The sequence below is a fragment of the Nycticebus coucang genome, chromosome 2 (genome assembly GCF_027406575.1).
Source record: "Nycticebus coucang isolate mNycCou1 chromosome 2, mNycCou1.pri, whole genome shotgun sequence".
Classification (NCBI taxonomy): Eukaryota; Metazoa; Chordata; class Mammalia; order Primates; family Lorisidae; genus Nycticebus; species Nycticebus coucang.
In genome coordinates this window covers 171,335,561-171,352,524 of record NC_069781.1, presented here as the reverse complement: position 1 = coordinate 171,352,524, position 16,964 = coordinate 171,335,561, and the positions used below count along the sequence as shown (strand labels likewise).

The 16,964-nt window shown below is 44.4% G+C and overlaps 1 protein-coding gene across 4 annotated transcripts in view; it reads right to left on the bottom strand.

Annotated features, from left to right (window-relative positions):
* The window catches only part of HYDIN (HYDIN axonemal central pair apparatus protein), a 362,157-nt gene that overhangs the window by 62,349 nt on the left and 282,844 nt on the right, over positions 1–16,964 (bottom strand). For 3 of the 4 annotated variants that reach the window (XM_053606972.1, XM_053606945.1, XM_053606963.1), the window contains 8 exons: positions 14,285–14,905; positions 11,983–12,204; positions 8,822–9,030; positions 8,425–8,607; positions 7,455–7,574; positions 3,911–4,070; positions 3,634–3,806; positions 1,606–1,804 (listed from right to left, as the gene is read on the bottom strand). In XM_053606972.1, coding sequence (XP_053462947.1) covers positions 1,606–1,804; positions 3,634–3,806; positions 3,911–4,070; positions 7,455–7,574; positions 8,425–8,607; positions 8,822–9,030; positions 11,983–12,204; positions 14,285–14,905 — 1,887 coding nt within the window. The remainder of the gene's footprint in view (positions 1–1,605; positions 1,805–3,633; positions 3,807–3,910; positions 4,071–7,454; positions 7,575–8,424; positions 8,608–8,821; positions 9,031–11,982; positions 12,205–14,284; positions 14,906–16,964) is intronic. The other variant, XM_053606955.1, reaches the window with a different exon arrangement.

Here is a 16,964-nt window from a genome sequence, read left to right as displayed (position 1 = left end):
TGTAGGTCTTTTATTTTTGACATGGATTTGGCAGGATTAGTGGTTCTCATAACACTTTGAGGGGAATGCTGGTGTAGACAACACAGGAATGGGGGCAAGGGGTTGTGTTTTTCATTTTGTCCTTTTACTGGGTTTAAATTAATTGCACAATTGTTGCTACATTGCCAAGGTTCAGGCTATGAGTAGACATTGCAAAAAACTGTTTTTTATTTTTGAACTTTTCAAAATGAACCCACCAAATGAACCCACCAGTGTATGGTGCCCCATGATCACATTAATGTACACAGCTATGATTTAATAAAAAAAAAAATCAAAAGAACCCTAAGAGTATAATTCTGGCACTTGAAATGGAAAGGCTTTATAGTCAAGTCATCCTTACTCTACTTATTTTATAAATCTGAAATATTCTGTTTTTTTTTTTTTTTTGTTTGCGACTCAACCTGGGGCAAAGTGCTAGATTTTTCATATAAAGTGTTTACTGTTTGCAAAGTCAAATATTTTATGTATGTGAACAATAAGTGTTACTGCTGAGGTCCCCAGCTCAAGTTGCTCACTGAGCCCTTTTGTTGTCATGCTCATGGGTGGTCCCTTCCTTTGCTGTCCTGAAGCCCCTAGGACAGGTGCAGCTGTTTGCCCAACCCTGTTGACTTTTGGGACCAACCGGGAGGTGATGGAGGGTCTGTTTGTCAAGACAAAGAGCTGGTGGGCAGTGGGCTCAGCTCTCCTGGGTCTGCACGGAGCCTACTTGCCCGTCTGCTGAGGCCCCCAGTGGAAAACCTATGTCACCAACTCCCCATTACTTGTGCTTTGGGTGTGAAGAGGAAATCTATGGCTGTCACCAAACTCAAGCGTTAATTCAGAATTTCCATCTTGCCTTTCATCTGACTTTGACAATGTCTCCAAAGACAAACTGGACAGACTTGAGTTTTACCTGGCTGCTCAGCCTCTGACAGAGATGACAAGAAGGGCTGAGTGGATCTAGGCAGACCTTCTTCCTGGTAGATGCCAAGTACCCGGAGCATTCTATTCCCTTTGCTTCCCCACTGGGGGAAGGGGAAGATTACATTTTATAATTGAGAAAAATAGGAGGGACAATTTCAGAGGCACACAAATAAAACTAAGCAAGTTCACTGGGCCGTTTCCCAAAGGGAGCAGAGAGTAAGGCATTTCTTCCTGTGGGTGCTGAAGGAAGGCGGGGGCTGCCTAGAAAGTATCCAGCTGTGTAATATAAAAGGTAGCATGGACAATGGCTGGATACTTAATGGACAGCCCTCGTATAATGTGAGGAAGAGAAGCGATAGTTCACCTTGTGGGGCTTGAAGAGGCCACTCTCTACTTTGTGGCTGGGACACAGAAATGGCCACTACAGTTGTTCATGGCACTGGGAAATTAGCCACAAGCAATATGGCCTTTACGGAGCTTGCAGTCATGTGCATAGCAAGATATTAGGGGTTGGAGACATCAAACGGGGATCAGAGGGGGGCAGGTAACCAGGAGAGCTGACGGCGTGTGTGTGTGTGTGTGTGTGTGTGTGTGTGTGTGTGTGTGTGTGTGTGAGAACCCACATGGTTTGGTAACTAAGTCTGTGGCTGAGTGAAGCCTCACCTCCAGCCGAATGGCCTTCCTGATGTTGACGGGTTTGGAGGGCTGGAAGTGCACGTGCAGGCCATACTCGGCCTTGGGGGGGATGGTGCCCTGCATTGTAGATGTGGTAAAGTCATCGCCCAGGTGCTCCAAGGAGGAGATCCGCCAGGTCACAGGCAGGGGCGTGACATTGCGCAGAAAAACTACTTTGGTTTCCTTTCTGTGGAGACAGAAGAAAACTTAAAATTTCTTTTCAAATTCTGTAGTTTCAAATTTAAAATCACAAGGTCTCTTTTTTATGTGGATATTAAAAAACATTTCACCAAATTTGGGAGTTTCATCTACTTTTCCAATATTTTTTCTGCCCCACTCTCTCTCTTTTCCTTCTAGGATTCTAATTACAAATATGTTAGACTGCTTAATGTTGTCCCATTGTTTATTGAAGCCCTGCTCATTTTTACCAATATTTTATTTCTATTCTTTGATCGAATTATTTATATTAAATCTAACTTAAAGTTCATTGGCCTTTTCTAACTGCTACCTCTAATCAGCTGATTAGTTCACTCCATAAAATTTTCATTTCAGATATTATACTTTTCAAGTCTAAAATAATCACCTAGTACTTTTAAATAGCTTTTATTTCTCTGATAAGATTCTCCTCTAGTCCCTTATCTCGACCATATGTTTCATTATAGACTTAAACATATTTATTACAGCTGGTCCTATGTATAAGATGTCCTTGTGTCTCCTAATCCCCAAATCTTGGCCATCTTGGGGTCGGTTCCTTTTGATCACCCAACATTATTTTGCCTAAGATGGTTTGTTTTACATTATGTAATTAGTTGTTTTTAGGCGTTTATCTGCTTATTTTCACCACCAGATTTCAAACTCCTGCAATGGTCCCTTCAACACTGTGTGACCCAGCAGGTGTTCAGTAAATAACCACAGAATAGAGTTGCATCAAAGCCAAGTATCCCTCATCTTATGCAGAAAAGCAACCTGTCCTTCTTCACTCCCATCTTGAAGCAGGTGTCCTTACTTGCCCATCTGTCCTATCTATTTGTCTTTCTCTCAAAACTTTGCTGTCAGCCAGCAGCCAAGTACTCCTGCTAAGTGTAAACTTTTAAGCTGGCCAACTGCCTGGCAGATAACTATTATCCATTGACTGAGGACTACTATCACCAAGACTGTCACTCAGTTTCTGAATATGACCTAGTAATCATACTTTTAAAGATGGAAAAACTGAGGTAAGCAGCTATAATTACCTGACAGTAATACGTTGCATTGGTAGAATGTGTTACATTTTTAAAGATGAAGTAGATGGAGCTGATATTATTAATCTCAGGTGACTTAAGAAGACACTGAAACTTAGATTAATCAATGACTCCAAAGTCAGATTATGGTGGCAAGACTTGGGTGATAACTCAGACCACTTCTTTGACAGCCATTGTTACCACTAATATGGACCTCTTCATGGAGGTAAGAAAAATCACTTCTGGTTACTTTATTACATAGTTTGCTAATCAATATTTATCTGGAAATGGGACTTATTGGTGATGATCAAGGAATGCAGGATATACATCATAACAATATCCTCTCCAAGCAGTACCAGAGTTACACATTCTCTATTTTGAAAAATACAATTCCAATGAACATGCAAGTTCTAGTTTTGGTCTAATGTTTTCTGTTTATACTCTAACTTCTAGAACAAAGACTCAACCTTTTAGAGTAATGGACTACTTTGAGAAGCTGAAGAAAGTTAATCCTTCTGAAAAAATGAAAAAATGCAAATATGCATGTACTGTGGCAGTTGACCTCAGGGGGTCCTTGACGCTGTTAAAGTCCATTCACTAAACCCAAGTTAATAATCATTAACTAATTAGGATTACTAACCATCTTGGTTTACATAGGGCCAAGAAATTTCTCAGGATGCAGGACTTTGAGTAATAAAATCAAGAAAGTCTAGAGTAAATCAAGATGATTTGGTCACCCCACAACTAAATGTTCTTTAAGTTCCATTCTAGTCCTGGCATCATCTAGAATGCTGACCTGTGTAGCAAGAGCCGGTCAAAATGTAGTTGTCTGGGTTCCAGCTCTAGTTCTGGGCGGATCCCATGGCAGCTTAATTTGAAGACAGCTGGCTCTGGGTTCTCTTTGATGCAGCAGACAATGCTGTCTTCAAAGATGCCAGCTGCAGTAGGGTAGGCCCATATGCTTAGGAACTGATGGAAGAATGAAAAGAAAGTACATTTTACACTGACGATGCCAAGGCTTCAAATTTCCCAAGAAAGCATTTCCCTGGGAACTTGTTTCCATGTGACTGTACCTGCTTCTCATTGGGTTTCAGGATCATGTTGATGGGCTCCAGGAAGTAGGTGTTGGCTTTGACATCATTCTGAAAACAGAAGTACACCTCGACCACCATTGGGGAATTGTTTAGGATTGTTAGCGTCTCCGTGTTGCCTGGGTACAAGCATGACTTGTATCTGGGGACAAACAAGAATGAGGCTGTGGTTGTGAGGACTGAATGAGAATCCAGGCGGAAAAGGAGGCTGTGACAGGCAGTGTGATTCAAAGGGACAGGGTGGCTGCACTGAGGTTGTGGCATGTCAGCTAAGAACGTGAGGTATATGGTTGTGCAGATTCACCTCTGAGAATAAATGCTACACTGTGACTTGACTCCCCTATGGCTTGGTCTTTGAGCATTGAGATTATGCACCTGAAGCTCTTGGGACAGTTGCCTCAATGAACGGTAGTTGTTATTATTGCAAGAATTCTGAGACATAAGCAGCTCTATCCTTCTATGTGTTTATATCCACAGGAGAGATTATTATTTGATTATTTCACATCTTTCTGAGAGATGACCTCACCCCTCTCCTTCTTCTACATCCTCCTAGGATGCTATTATTTTTCTTTTTTTTTATTAAGTCATATATACATAGATCATGAATACATTGATGCCTTTGTGGGATTCAATGTGTTGATTATTTGTACAAATTGGAGTGCTTACATCCTACTAATTAACATAGCTTTCACCTCATTTACTTAATCACAGTGTTAAGACATTTCTGTCCAATACTTGATAGATTTGACTTGTACCCTTGCAATATGCGCCATAGGTGTGGTCCCACCATTAACCCTCCCTCTATCAAACCATCCCCTCCCTTCCCATCCCCCTCCTTTTCCCTCCTTCATCCTGGGCTATAGTTGTGATTCATCTCTCATATGAAAGTGTGAGTGATTATAAATTGGTTTTATAGTAGAACTGAGTACACTGGATATTTTTTTTCCATTCCTTTGCAGTTTCTGGCCAGGGCTGGGTTTGAACCCGCCACCTCCAGTATATGGGGCCAGCGCCCTGTTCCTTTGAGCCACAGGTGCCGCCCTTTTTTTTTTTTTTTTTCCATTCCTAAGATACTTTACTAAGAAGAATATTTTCCAGCTCCATCCATCTAAACATAAGAGAGGATGTTATTTGGATTGCCCTTCTTCACTGTTACAAGGCTGTTTCTTTTTTTTTTTTTTTTGTAGAGACAGAGTCTCACTGTACCGCCCTCGGGTAGAGTGCCGTGGCGTCACACGGCTCACAGCAACCTCTAACTCTTGGGCTTACGCGATTCTCTTGCCTCAGCCTCCCGAGCAGCTGGGACTACAGGCGCCCGCCACAACGCCCGGCTATTTTTTTGTTGCAGTTTGGCCGGGGCTGGGTTTGAACCCGCCACCCTCGGCATATGGGGCCGGCGCCCTACTCACTGAGCCACAGGCGCCGCCCTACAAGGCTGTTTCTGTTCTTAGTACTTCAGGGAGAGTTCTGCAGAAGAGAACACTGTGGGCACTGGAAGATGCAAGTGAACAGACAAGGAACCACAGGAGAAGGCACGAGAATGAACATGCACATCACAGAAGGTCACAGCACAGGTCGGGAAAGAACCAGTCGGAAAATCTTTGTGGATAAGCTAGGATGGAAGACAGTAGGAGAGAGAATGAGACAGACCAAACCAGAGTCAGAGAGACAGAGAACTCCCTGTGTGCATGACTGCACGGGGCGGTGGGCTACCATCCAGCACTGTGCTAATGGTCTCATATGCGGTCCCCAGTTCAGTCCTCATACATCTGCGAGGTGGGTGTCATTATCTTCCCATTTTTAAGATGATGACATTGAGGCTCACCAAGGTTTAAAGAATACATGAATAATACCCAGTTGCACGGGGGCTTGTTTTGGATCACCGTAGTGGCCTTCATCCTAGCTTAGTGTTGTCTGGCCCCACGTCCCAGTTAGTTCCAATGCTGTCCCACACCCTTGCCTCTCTGAGTAGCCATTGCTGCCCTGAATCCTGCCCCAGGCTGCTTTGAATATCATGTCCCTCAACCTGATCCCCATTCTTTCTCTCCAGATGTTCTACTGGGCTTTGAAGATACTCTCTGTCATCACCACACCATCACCATCACCTTCACGTTCTAGTTCAGCATCTCGGGAAGTAAAGTGGAGGTAATAAGGAGATGGAGGACAGAGATGGCTCATGAGCTGCACTAAGGCAGCACAGAAATAAACTCTCTCTACCTATATCAGATTGAATGAACTCATGATGGAGACTATGGTTCCAGTTTGGGTCTCTCTGGCCTGTACAATAAGAAATTTGTGTGTAACTGAAAAATCTAGTATCATTAAAAATTTATGCCCATTAGTCTCAGCTGGGACCCCAATTCTGCCTGATAATCTGTCTCTCTAACATGCTTCATTTCCTAACCCCCCACCCTCCACCTAAACTATTTTTCATACCTTCTCTATTTCTCCAATACTTTTAAATTGCTCCACTTCCCTCACTTTCAGGGGAGGATCACTCATCAGTTGTCATGGAGGAAACAGCCAAATTGGGTAGGAATATCCTCACCATTCCAACCAAATCTGTAAAGCCCACCTTCTCCTGAAGCCATCTCACCCCCACCACCTTGGTATGTGGTGATGGCCCCTTCTCATGGCAAAGGCCAGCATGCCCATGTCCAGCTGAGCTATGTCATGGATGCCCCTTACCTTCTCCTTAAACTCCAGCCTCTTCCTTGGCACACAAACATCCTAAGATCAACTGTATGAAAACAGATTTCCCTGGACTTCATGCCTCCTTCCATCTCTCTTCACAGCCAAGCTCTTCCAAAGAGTTATCTTCACTCCCTGTCTCCTTTCTCTCATCTCCCACTGAGTCCTCAACTCACTTTGCCTGGGTACAGGACTTTTGCTAAGGCCCCTGGTAACCTCCATGTTGTTGAAGCCTATGGATGTCTGTGCTCCCATCTTTCTAACCTCTCTGCAGTATTCAATGTACTGACCATGCCCTCTTCTCATGGCTCCATGACCTTTCCTTTCCTGGTTTCCCCTGATAGTCCTGGCCCTCTTTCTCATCTCCTTTGCTGGCTCTTCCTCTTGTGCATGGTAGAGTTCTCCAGGGCTTAATCTTTGGTCCTTCTCTCCTCCCTGTATACTCATACAGTATTCTTAGGTGATCTCATCCTTCCCCTGGCTTCTGTTGTTTTGAAGACAGACCTCTACCTTGAAAACCAAACCATATAGCCTATTCCCCTTATGTGGCTACTTAGAGATATTTTCTAAACATCTCAAACTTAACATTTCCCAGGGTGAACCCCTGGTGCTACCCTTCTGAAAGTTGGTCTTCTCCCCAGGCTTTCCCATTTGCAAAAATGGCATCCTCTTCATTTGGGTGCTTAGCAAAACTTGGGACACAAGAATCCTTTTCTCTGGATTTGTAGTTTGGGGCTAACTGAGGCTACCTCTATGTACATAGGAACCCTACTCGTACTATTCATGAGCTTAACCCACAAGTATGGAATCTGCTTTCAAATGATGGAACACTCACTTATCTCTCGATTTTCCACAAAGCAGTGGCCCGAAGTAAAACCTCTCCATGCTCATAACATACTTCTTAAAGACGAGCTCATTTGCCTTCATGTCCTTCTGCCGCTGAGGGAATACCACTCTGAATATGGGGAGGAAGAGGTGAGAAGAGGCTGACTGAATGGAAGTTCAATGCTGCCACATGGTGTGTACATGAACCTAACAATCGCTGTTCAGCGAGGGGCCCAGGTGTCTGGAGATGGAGTGATTCTTAATTTGAGGACCTCCATTGACACTTTATCCCAGTTCCCTGCCCCCTAGCACCTAGAAAAGATAGCACAGTTTTAATTTGAGAAAAAAGATACCTAGTGGTGTCTTCCTTAATAAGGACTGGTGAACTGGTGATAGAGCTGGGCAGATTTTTTGTTCCTAATGCGCCTGGCTAGAAAAATTTGAAAGAGTTCCCTAAGAAAAACTAGTTCTGGCAGATATTAATTGAATTCTTGTTCTTTGGTCCAGTGTGGCCCTCTGGTGAGAATTATAAAAAAGCTCCAGTTGATGGATAAGCTGTAAAAGGCCCCATCCTCCAGGGGCCCCTTCCCTGCTAGCTTGCTCAGCCAGCTGCCTCTGTGCAGGGTGCAAGCTGCATGGTGGTGTTCAGTGGCTCAGAAAAAAGCCTTCCATGGAGATTCATATTATAGTGTACAATATGTAAGCAATTTCAGTGTGTTTAATAGTTAAATAAGCAAACTGACTTGCCACAGGAAGACCTTTTCCCTCCCTTTTACTACACCTATTATCATTCTCTTCATCTCAGCCTGGGAATGACTCATGGAATCATGTCATCTTTGTGGCTCCAAGTCAATGTCCCAAACACTGCAGCCTGATATGAGAGTGCCAGGGATGTTGTCTCAGTTCCACGTTACCGGAGTATTTGGGAGAGAACTAAAATGTATTGGTCAACCTTTTCTTTAAAAGCAAAACACACTTACTTTGGGTCTTGGCAAATGTATGGGTAAGTGCAGACACCTCGACAATAAAGCTGGTAGTGGCGGCGAGTTCCAAGGATCTCAAAGCTGAATGTTTGGTCAAAGTTCCCAAGATCATTGGAGGAGAAGTGCACGCGAAGTGTGACCTCCCCATTGGCCGGCACGATCCAGCGGAAGTGACTCAGCCTGCAAAGGACCAGCAGGCTTTTAAAGTGAGGCTGCTCCCTTCTGGCCAAGAGAAGACAGGAGGGCCGCCTGGGGAAGTCTTGTCCTGTTGGGGTTAGGCACAGGGGTCCAGGGGGCCCCACAGCAGGACAGCCTTGCTCCCATCTGGTGCTGGGACAGCCACACTTCCATCTGGGGCTTCAGGATCCCCCCTCTGGGTTGCTCAGAGGCCCACCTGGTGAATTTCTCTTGAGAGTGCTGCCCCCCCAAGGTGTTCTGGTCTATGTCCGACAGTGGGGCGATGTTTCCAGTGGTCCCTGAAGAAAGGCCCTTCCGGTTGCCGGTCAAGCGGCGTTTGTCCTTTTGAGTCTCACGGGTTTGTTCTGGTTTTTCTTTCATTTTCTGTCTGCTCCCTTTAAGTGAGGTGGTCTGCTCCTCTTGAGCCTTCATTAAAAATCAAAAGAAGGTCTTCAATAGTCATCTTATGCACATACAACCAGAAGACAGAGAAACCTAGGGCGGAGCAGGGCCCAACCTCCCGTGTTAGTCACAGACCTACGTTTTCCTTGACATCTATTCCCTGAGAAGGAGCCAAACCCTAGAGAATGCTGCCAGCTGGCAGGGCTCCCAGCCCTAGCTCTCTTGGCATCTCCAGGCTGGTTACCCCACGTGCTTGTTCTCTGCTTTCCAAAATTATGTTGGCTTTTCTATGCACCAAACATCTCTCTCCCTTTTTCTTTGTTCTTAGGATTTATTCATAAAAAAAACAAAAACAAAAAAAAACAACTCACTGTTTTGAGCAGTGGAGATGAACATGTGTTTAAGCTGCATGTTTAGTACGAAGTTCCCATTTTTCTCGGTGATTGCCATGTTTCCTGATCGTTTTCTACCTTTTAATTTACTTGCCACTTCCATCTTTTTTTTTTTTGTAGAGACAGAGTCTCACTTTATGGCCCTTGGTAGAGTGCCGTGGCATCACACAGCTCACAGCAACCTCCAGCTCCTGGACTTAAGCGATTCTCTTGCCTCAGCCTCCCGAGTAGCTGGGATTACAGGTGCCCGCCACAGCACCCGGCTATTTTTTTGTTGCAGTTTGGCCGGGGCTGGGTCTGAACCCACCACCCTCGGCATATGGGGCCGGCGCCCTACTCACTGAGCCACAGGCGCCGCCTCCACTTCCATCTTTTTATTTTGGAGAACTTTCAAAGTTGAAGGCCCAGCACAGTGATAACTAGTTTTAATAGTTGTACCCGTTTAGCTATATTCATCCATCCTTCCTTCTTTGGACCCACTTATAGGTAGGCCGCAGATACAACAACTCTTTGCCGCTAAATACCTTCATCTCCTCAAAGCAAGAACATTTTCCTGCACTCCTACAAGACTACTATCACACCTAAGAAAATGAACGACAATTCTATATTATCATTCTAGCACTCAGTCTGTATTAAAATTTTCCTATTTATCCCAGGCATGTCTTTTGTAGCCATTTCCCCAGGTAAGTGTCTAGTCAAGGTTCCTATATTGTGTTTCTTTAGTATCTTTCAATCTAGACCCTCCTACCCTTTTCCAATCATGATGACTTTTTCCAAAGACCAGATATGTGTCCCTACAGAATATCTCACAGTCTGAATTTTTCTGACCATTCCACAGGGTCATTTAATTTACTCTGTTATTCTCTATAATTCCTGCAAATCAAAAATTGGGCTTAAAAGCTTGGTTAGATTCATAGATGACACCATGGAATTCATACTCCATCACCACAGGGAATGAAGAATGTTAAGTTGACCCATGGTGGCAAAGACAATGCATGTTCACAGCTGGGGTGGTGGCCCCAGACCCACCCAAGGTGAAGTGCTCTCCCCTACAGGTCACCCGCCAGCTGTGGGAGGGTGTCCTGGCTGGGGTGAGCGGCTTCTTCCGAAACAACTTTTCACCTAGTGTGTTTTTGCATCCACTGATGATCCTTAACCAGTTGTTTAAGTGGGGGTTACAAAATAGTGATTTTCTAATCCTACTTCCATAATTTTAAGCTGCTATTCTTCTAGAATGAAAAGCTTTCATTTGTCAGCTGGCTAAGAACCAAAGTTCCTCCTGAAATGGTAGGTTAAAGAATGCCTAATGCTTTCTTTTTCATGGCCAGTGTTCAGAATACGAGGTGGGTGTAATAATCACCTCCAATGACACTGTCACTTTTTTTTTTTTTGAGATAGAGTCTCATTCTGTCACCTTCAGTAAAGTGTTATGGTGTCATAGCTCACAGCAACCTCAAATTCTTGGGTTTAGGTGATTCTCTTGCCTCAGCCTCCCAAGTAGTTGGAACTATAGGCACCTGCCACCACGTCTGGCTAGTTTCTTCTGTTTTTAGTAGAGAAGGGGTCTCACCCTTGCTCAGGCTGGTCTTGGCCTCCCAGAGTGCTAGGATGACAGGCATGAGCCACTGTACCCAGTCAACACTTTTTTCTTTTTATCTTTTTCATTTGAAATTTCACCCTGGATCCTCTGCTCTGCTGAGGTATGACCACCAGATGCTGCTGACCTCAGATGTTGATTTTCTATTTACTTGTAAACTGAAGTTTGGGGTGGTCTCTGTCACTTAGCTGTGCTGTAGGAAGGACCTAGAAGTGATTTCATCAGCCCTCTTTCTGCTGCGCATGGTTTGAAGGGGGTTGTGCTAAGACATTCAGATTGTAGCCCACCATTTTCCTCTGGGAATAAAAAGCCCCTCTGTAATTGGTATATATATTTTCTGTCTATTATTGGCCAAAATTATTCTCCTTTGTGCTTTATTCTACTAGTTGTATATATTTTCTTCCACCTCTACATGATTTTATCTTGATTGTTTATATTTTTAATCCAGCTAGAATTTATGTGACTGTGTCAGACGAGGAGATAAGCAATGACTTTCCCCAACATATCCAATCTTTCCCTCCTTTCCTCTAGTGACTATTTTTTCTCTTGTGCTGTGTGTTCCCTTGACTTGTGTCTACTGATGCTTGTATTCTTATACACTGAATTGCCTTAGTTTCAAAATACATTTTAATATCTTTTTGGAAGAGCTAGTTTTCCTTATTTTTTTCTTGTAGAGGAGCTTCAGAGTAATTTGACAATTTCCCTAAACCTGACCATGGGGACTGGAAAGTTTGGGAGGTGAGAATCAATCATGTCAGTTTCCCCTGGAGAAGAAGGATGAGTGGGATGCATGATTTGGGGGCAGGATCTCCAGCTCAGGGAAGCACATGAATGTTTTTGGGGCAGGATCTCCAACAAATCAAGGGAGAACTCCCCTTGGTGAGCACACCTCACACCAGACTCAATTTGTGGCCATGTGGAAGGTGACCTTCTCCCTCTGCCCTCTGAAATCCTGCCAAGGTCAGGAACAAGCTGTTCACACTTTACCTTCACAGTGTTTGTGGTAGCCGAAAGGTCTGATTCTAATTCCGTTTCTTTTTTCTCATCCAGTACGGAGGGGTCATCGGATGGCGGCATCACAAACACAAAATGCTTCAGGATGTCTGTTGTGGTCAGAGACGAACGCTTCGGAGGGTAGGTGATGATAGAGAATAAGGTGGGAGGCGGGATGGGTGGTCCAGAGGAACCCAGACCCAAGACATCTAGGATCTAGAGGAAAGGCCCATTGTTAATTTCCTATGCAACCCCCATGCCTCTCTTATCCTAGCCTTTGTCACACTTTATGGTGATTGTTTACCGGTCTTTGCAATTGAACTGTAAACTCCATTAGGGCAGGAATGAGGAGGATACATCTTACAGCCTAGCACATAGTAACCCCTGAATAAATCTCCATTTAATAAAAAAGATCGGCTCTTGAGGTACTAACATCCCTAGTACAGAGTTATTCCATCTATTTTCAGATTACATGTTAATTTTTCTTTTTGCTTTAAATGTTCTTTCCTTCCACTGAAAGAAAGGATCAGAGCAGGTCAAATATAGCAAAGAAAAAGATAAACAAAGGTTCTGGGAATAGGGAAGAGAATGGGAATGAAGAGAGAAGTTGGAAAGAAACCTGAGAGAGAGAGAAAATTTATTTCTGTAGTTTTCTCCCATTCTGCTCTGATATAAAAAGACATGAGCAATTTCCAGAGAAAATGGGTTGAAAATTTAGTAGTAACTTCCTTCCCAGCATGTATGTAAAAATGCTCAGAATAAGCATGTTATCCCCAGGTTAATAGCTGCTATCACAACAGCAAATGGTTGAGCCAAGCCCAGAATCTGTCTGGCTTAGCAAGTAACTACCTCCCTCCCTGTAATCCTGTTGCTCATCCTATGGGCCAGGGAGCTTAAGACATTTTTTTGACTAATGTGTGGCTGAAGTTAACTCTGTGAGGAGGGGCATGAAAGATTCATAGCAATTATCAAATCACCAGAGCCAGAGTTCTTCAAGCAACAGTCTAACCTATGACTTGGAGAGAGGAGAGTATAAAACAAGGCAAGAAGATATTTGTGCTACAGTTCTTTTCCAAAAAAACATATCTCTAAAAAAAAAAAAAAAAAAATCACAGGTTCTTAGCTAGGGCTGGCTGGAGGCAAAATCATGAGATGAGTGGAGTGTTGCGGGTCTCCTGAATTCCCCTCCTTTGGCGCCACTAGGGACCACTATGGCAAGACTTAGTGCGATGCCACGGCACTCAGAAGGCTGCTCTGCTGAGGGATTTGCATCCTCCCACCAACTCTGACCTGCCCTCCCAGGTTCTTTTTCTTACTTTTTAAGGTTGCACCTAGTTTCTCTCTCTCTCTCTCTATCTCTCCTTTTCTTTCCTTTCTCCCTCCCTCCCTCCCTTCCTTCCTTCCCTTCTTCTTTTCCTCTTTCCCTCCTTCCCTCCTGCCCTACCTTTCTCCCTTTTTTCAGAGAGGTCTTGCTCTGTCACCCCAGGCTTGAGCGCAGTGGTGCAATCATACCTCACTGCAGCCTTGACCTCTTGGGCTCATGTGAACCTCTTGCCTCAGCCTCCCAAAGTGTTGGGATTATAGGCCTGAGCCACTGCACCCGGCCTGCAATTAGTTTCTGATAAACTAAACCAGAGGGCAGCAAACTCTGGCACTCTGGCTGAATGTGGCCTGCTCTTTGTTTTTGTAAATAAACTTGCGTTGGAACACAGCCACACTCATACAGTTACAAATTGCTGGTGGCGGCTCTCACCCTCTGAAGCTAGAGTTGGATAGTGGTGACAGAGACACATGACCTGCAGCCTAAGATACTTGTTTTCTGGTCCTTTACAGAAAAGGTTTGTCCCTGGACAGAAGGCACTAACTGTCTCCTTCAAACTGCTACCAAAAGGGCTTTGGGATATGCAACACTTTTATTTACAGGAACAAAAAGCTATGTCCTAGGATAATTTCTGTCACTGTGGGAGGCCTGTGGGAAAAAGATTTCGGAGTGAGTCTCTTGATTCACCCTGAAGAATACACACCTTACCATCCCACAGCACCAGTATTGTCAATATTAAAAATCAGGCGGCTTTCTAGGAGGTTAGATGAAATAATTTAGATCTGCGAAAACTCCTTTGCATTGTCTTTCACTAGGTAGAACAAGCTCCCTTAACCATGATTGATCCCCAAGAGGGCATCAGGGGTGAATGGAATTAAGGGGCTATGGACTTCAGGTGGAGAGGAACACTCTTGCCTATTGGCCCAGCACCTGCTGCCTGGCCCGTTATAGCGCCAACCCCGGCGCGGTCCGTACCTGGTCCACCCTGGGGAGCCTTTCGCTCTCCAGGGTGTGTTTCCAGTTGGCGCCTTCGGGGTCTGGCGTCGGGACGTTGAGGAAGGGCACGCCTATGTCCTTCTTGGCCTCGTGGTCCTCGTCCCCCTCGCCCTCCCCGTCGCTGCGCTCCTCCAGGGCGCGCAGTTTCTCCAGGCGCTCGCGCTCCGCCTTCTCCCTCTCCAGCCGCTCCTTCTCTGCGCGCTCCTTCTCCAGGCGCTCCCTCTCGCGGTCCTTGCGACCCCTGCGCCCGCCGGCGGGAGCCTGGCGCTGGTCTTCGGGCTCGTGGGGCGTCTCCTCCATGCCCGCGTGGGGCAGCAGGATGCCCTGCTTCCGGTCCCAGTACATGAGAACGCTCTGCACGTCCTTCAGACTCAAGTCGTAGGCCTTGAACTTCTGGGCCACTGGCCTGTCGTTGTCCTTTGGGAACTCCCCTTCGCTCTCCTCTTGTTCCTGGGCCAGAGGAAACGCCAGCATGTTGATGTCGGGCATGGTCCTTTTTTTCTTGTTCCATTCGTCCTTCTCAGACAGTGTCTGTTCCCTGACAGATACTTTCCTTTCCAGTAGCTCGCTCTTCACATCGACTTTGGTGAAAGAATGACCCTGGAAGGAAAAACACAGAAAACATGCTTACCACAGTTATTTAAGGAGGGAGGACAAATAGCGGGAGGAACAGAAGGCACAGTCTGTTTCTCGAAAAGCCCTCCTAGGATTTAGGGGCTTCTCATGCACACCGAAGTTACCACTGAGGATCACCAGGGGCTTTGATCTAACAGTCCACGCCATGGCCCTTTCCCGCTGGAGAGCTGGCTGCGTCCTGGCATTGTGCATTTTGAAAAAGGCGCAGAGTGATTTTGATGTGCAGTTTTTGGAAGGGTGTGGAAATCTGGAACAAGAGAATGACACGGGGTCCTCCCTTCACCTCGTTTGTGGATTTACATTGCAGGTAGTTGTGGGAGTGTGAGTGGCTGATGGCTAAAACTGCAGCAGAAAAATCCACCAATTTTCATCCTAGAGGAACTGGAGAAAGACACCCTGGCATAACCAGGGCCTCCAGAGAGTGAAGGGAGAGCCTGAGAAAGGAGACAGACAGACAAAAGGAACACCTAGTTCTGTGCAGAAACAGCCTGTATCTCTGGCTGACCCTTGAACTATGTGTGCGTGGGACAAACTGCAAACAGTTTGTAACTAAGGTTTAAAGAACTGTTCTGATACCTTAGCCACCGCCCACTGCAGGTGTGAAAAACTGAAACTTGACCATTAAACCACGTTTAATGGTCTGTGAAACCAAAAATACCAACATTCTTCAGAGAAATATAACACAGTACAGAATCTGTATAATAGAACATGCAAAATTTTGACATGAAGAGTTAGGAAATTTGACAAATTCTCAAAGGAAAAGACAGTCAATAGATGCCAACCTTGAGATGACTAAGGTGGAGGAATTGTCATACAAGAACTTTATGCAGCTGTTATTATTACTATGGTCAGTGACCCAAAGGAAAATACGCATATGGTCAGCGAAAAGAATGGAAATCTAAGCAGAGAAATAGAAAAAGAACCAAATGGAAACTTAAGAAATGAAAAATATAAAAGAAAAGAAAAGAAAACAAAAAAGAAATGAAAAATGTGGGAGGGGGGCACAAAGGAACTGAAAAATATGGTATCTGAAGAACTCCATCTAGATGGATCAAGCTGAGAATTTCACTTATAAAAGCCAGTATGTATATTTTTAGTTAATACGGTGGAATTGGGTTTTTACTTCTTGCAGTTTAAAGATTCCTTACTATCCACGAGACTGCACTTCTGCCGACGTTAGTGTTGGCTGCCAGGCAGCTGGCTAGGGCCTTACTACTCAGAGTGGGATCTGAGAGTCAGCAGCATGCAGCATGAGTGTGATGTGACTTGGGAACTTGTTAGAACCTCAGACTCTCAGGTCTGGCTCAGATCTACTGAATCAGAATCCATCTGCATTTTAACAAGATCCCCCCGTGTTTGTATGCATATTAGTATTTGAGAACCTGATACATCTTGGAAATGAAATAATGGACCGGAACACAGCCTGTCTCAAAACTTTGTAGTGACCTACGTACAGAGAAAAATCAGAATCACTAGCAAATTTGGTTTTACAGCATAAACAGTTAAACAGAAATAGGCCATGAGATAGAAGGAAACCTTCAGAAATAAAAATGTACCCAAATGTGAAATTAGTATTGAGCACCTTTCTGCCAGGCTCTATTTTAGGCGGGGGATTCGTGAATGACCAAAACAGAAAAAAAAAAAAAAAAAAAAAAAGAAAGAAAGAAAAAAAAAGATCAAAATAGTGATCAAAACAGACAAAAGCCTCTTCCTTCCTGGACTTTACACATGTACTTGGGGCGCCCCAGTGAACAGACAAAAAGGAGGGAAGGGGCTAAGAAATGTTTTTGTTTGCTTTTATTGTGCCTTGTTCAGTTTTAAATAGAGTGGCCCCAGGAAGGCCTTGCTGAAATATCTGAATACAATCCAGAAGAAGATGAGTCCAGTGGCCAAAAAACATGTAAGAAAAAAAAAAAAAAAAAAAAAAAGGCTTACCTCGCTAACAATTTAAGAAATGCAAATCCACACAATAAAAATATTCAATTGTTCATCAAATTAGCAAGTGTTAAAAGGAATGCTAAGA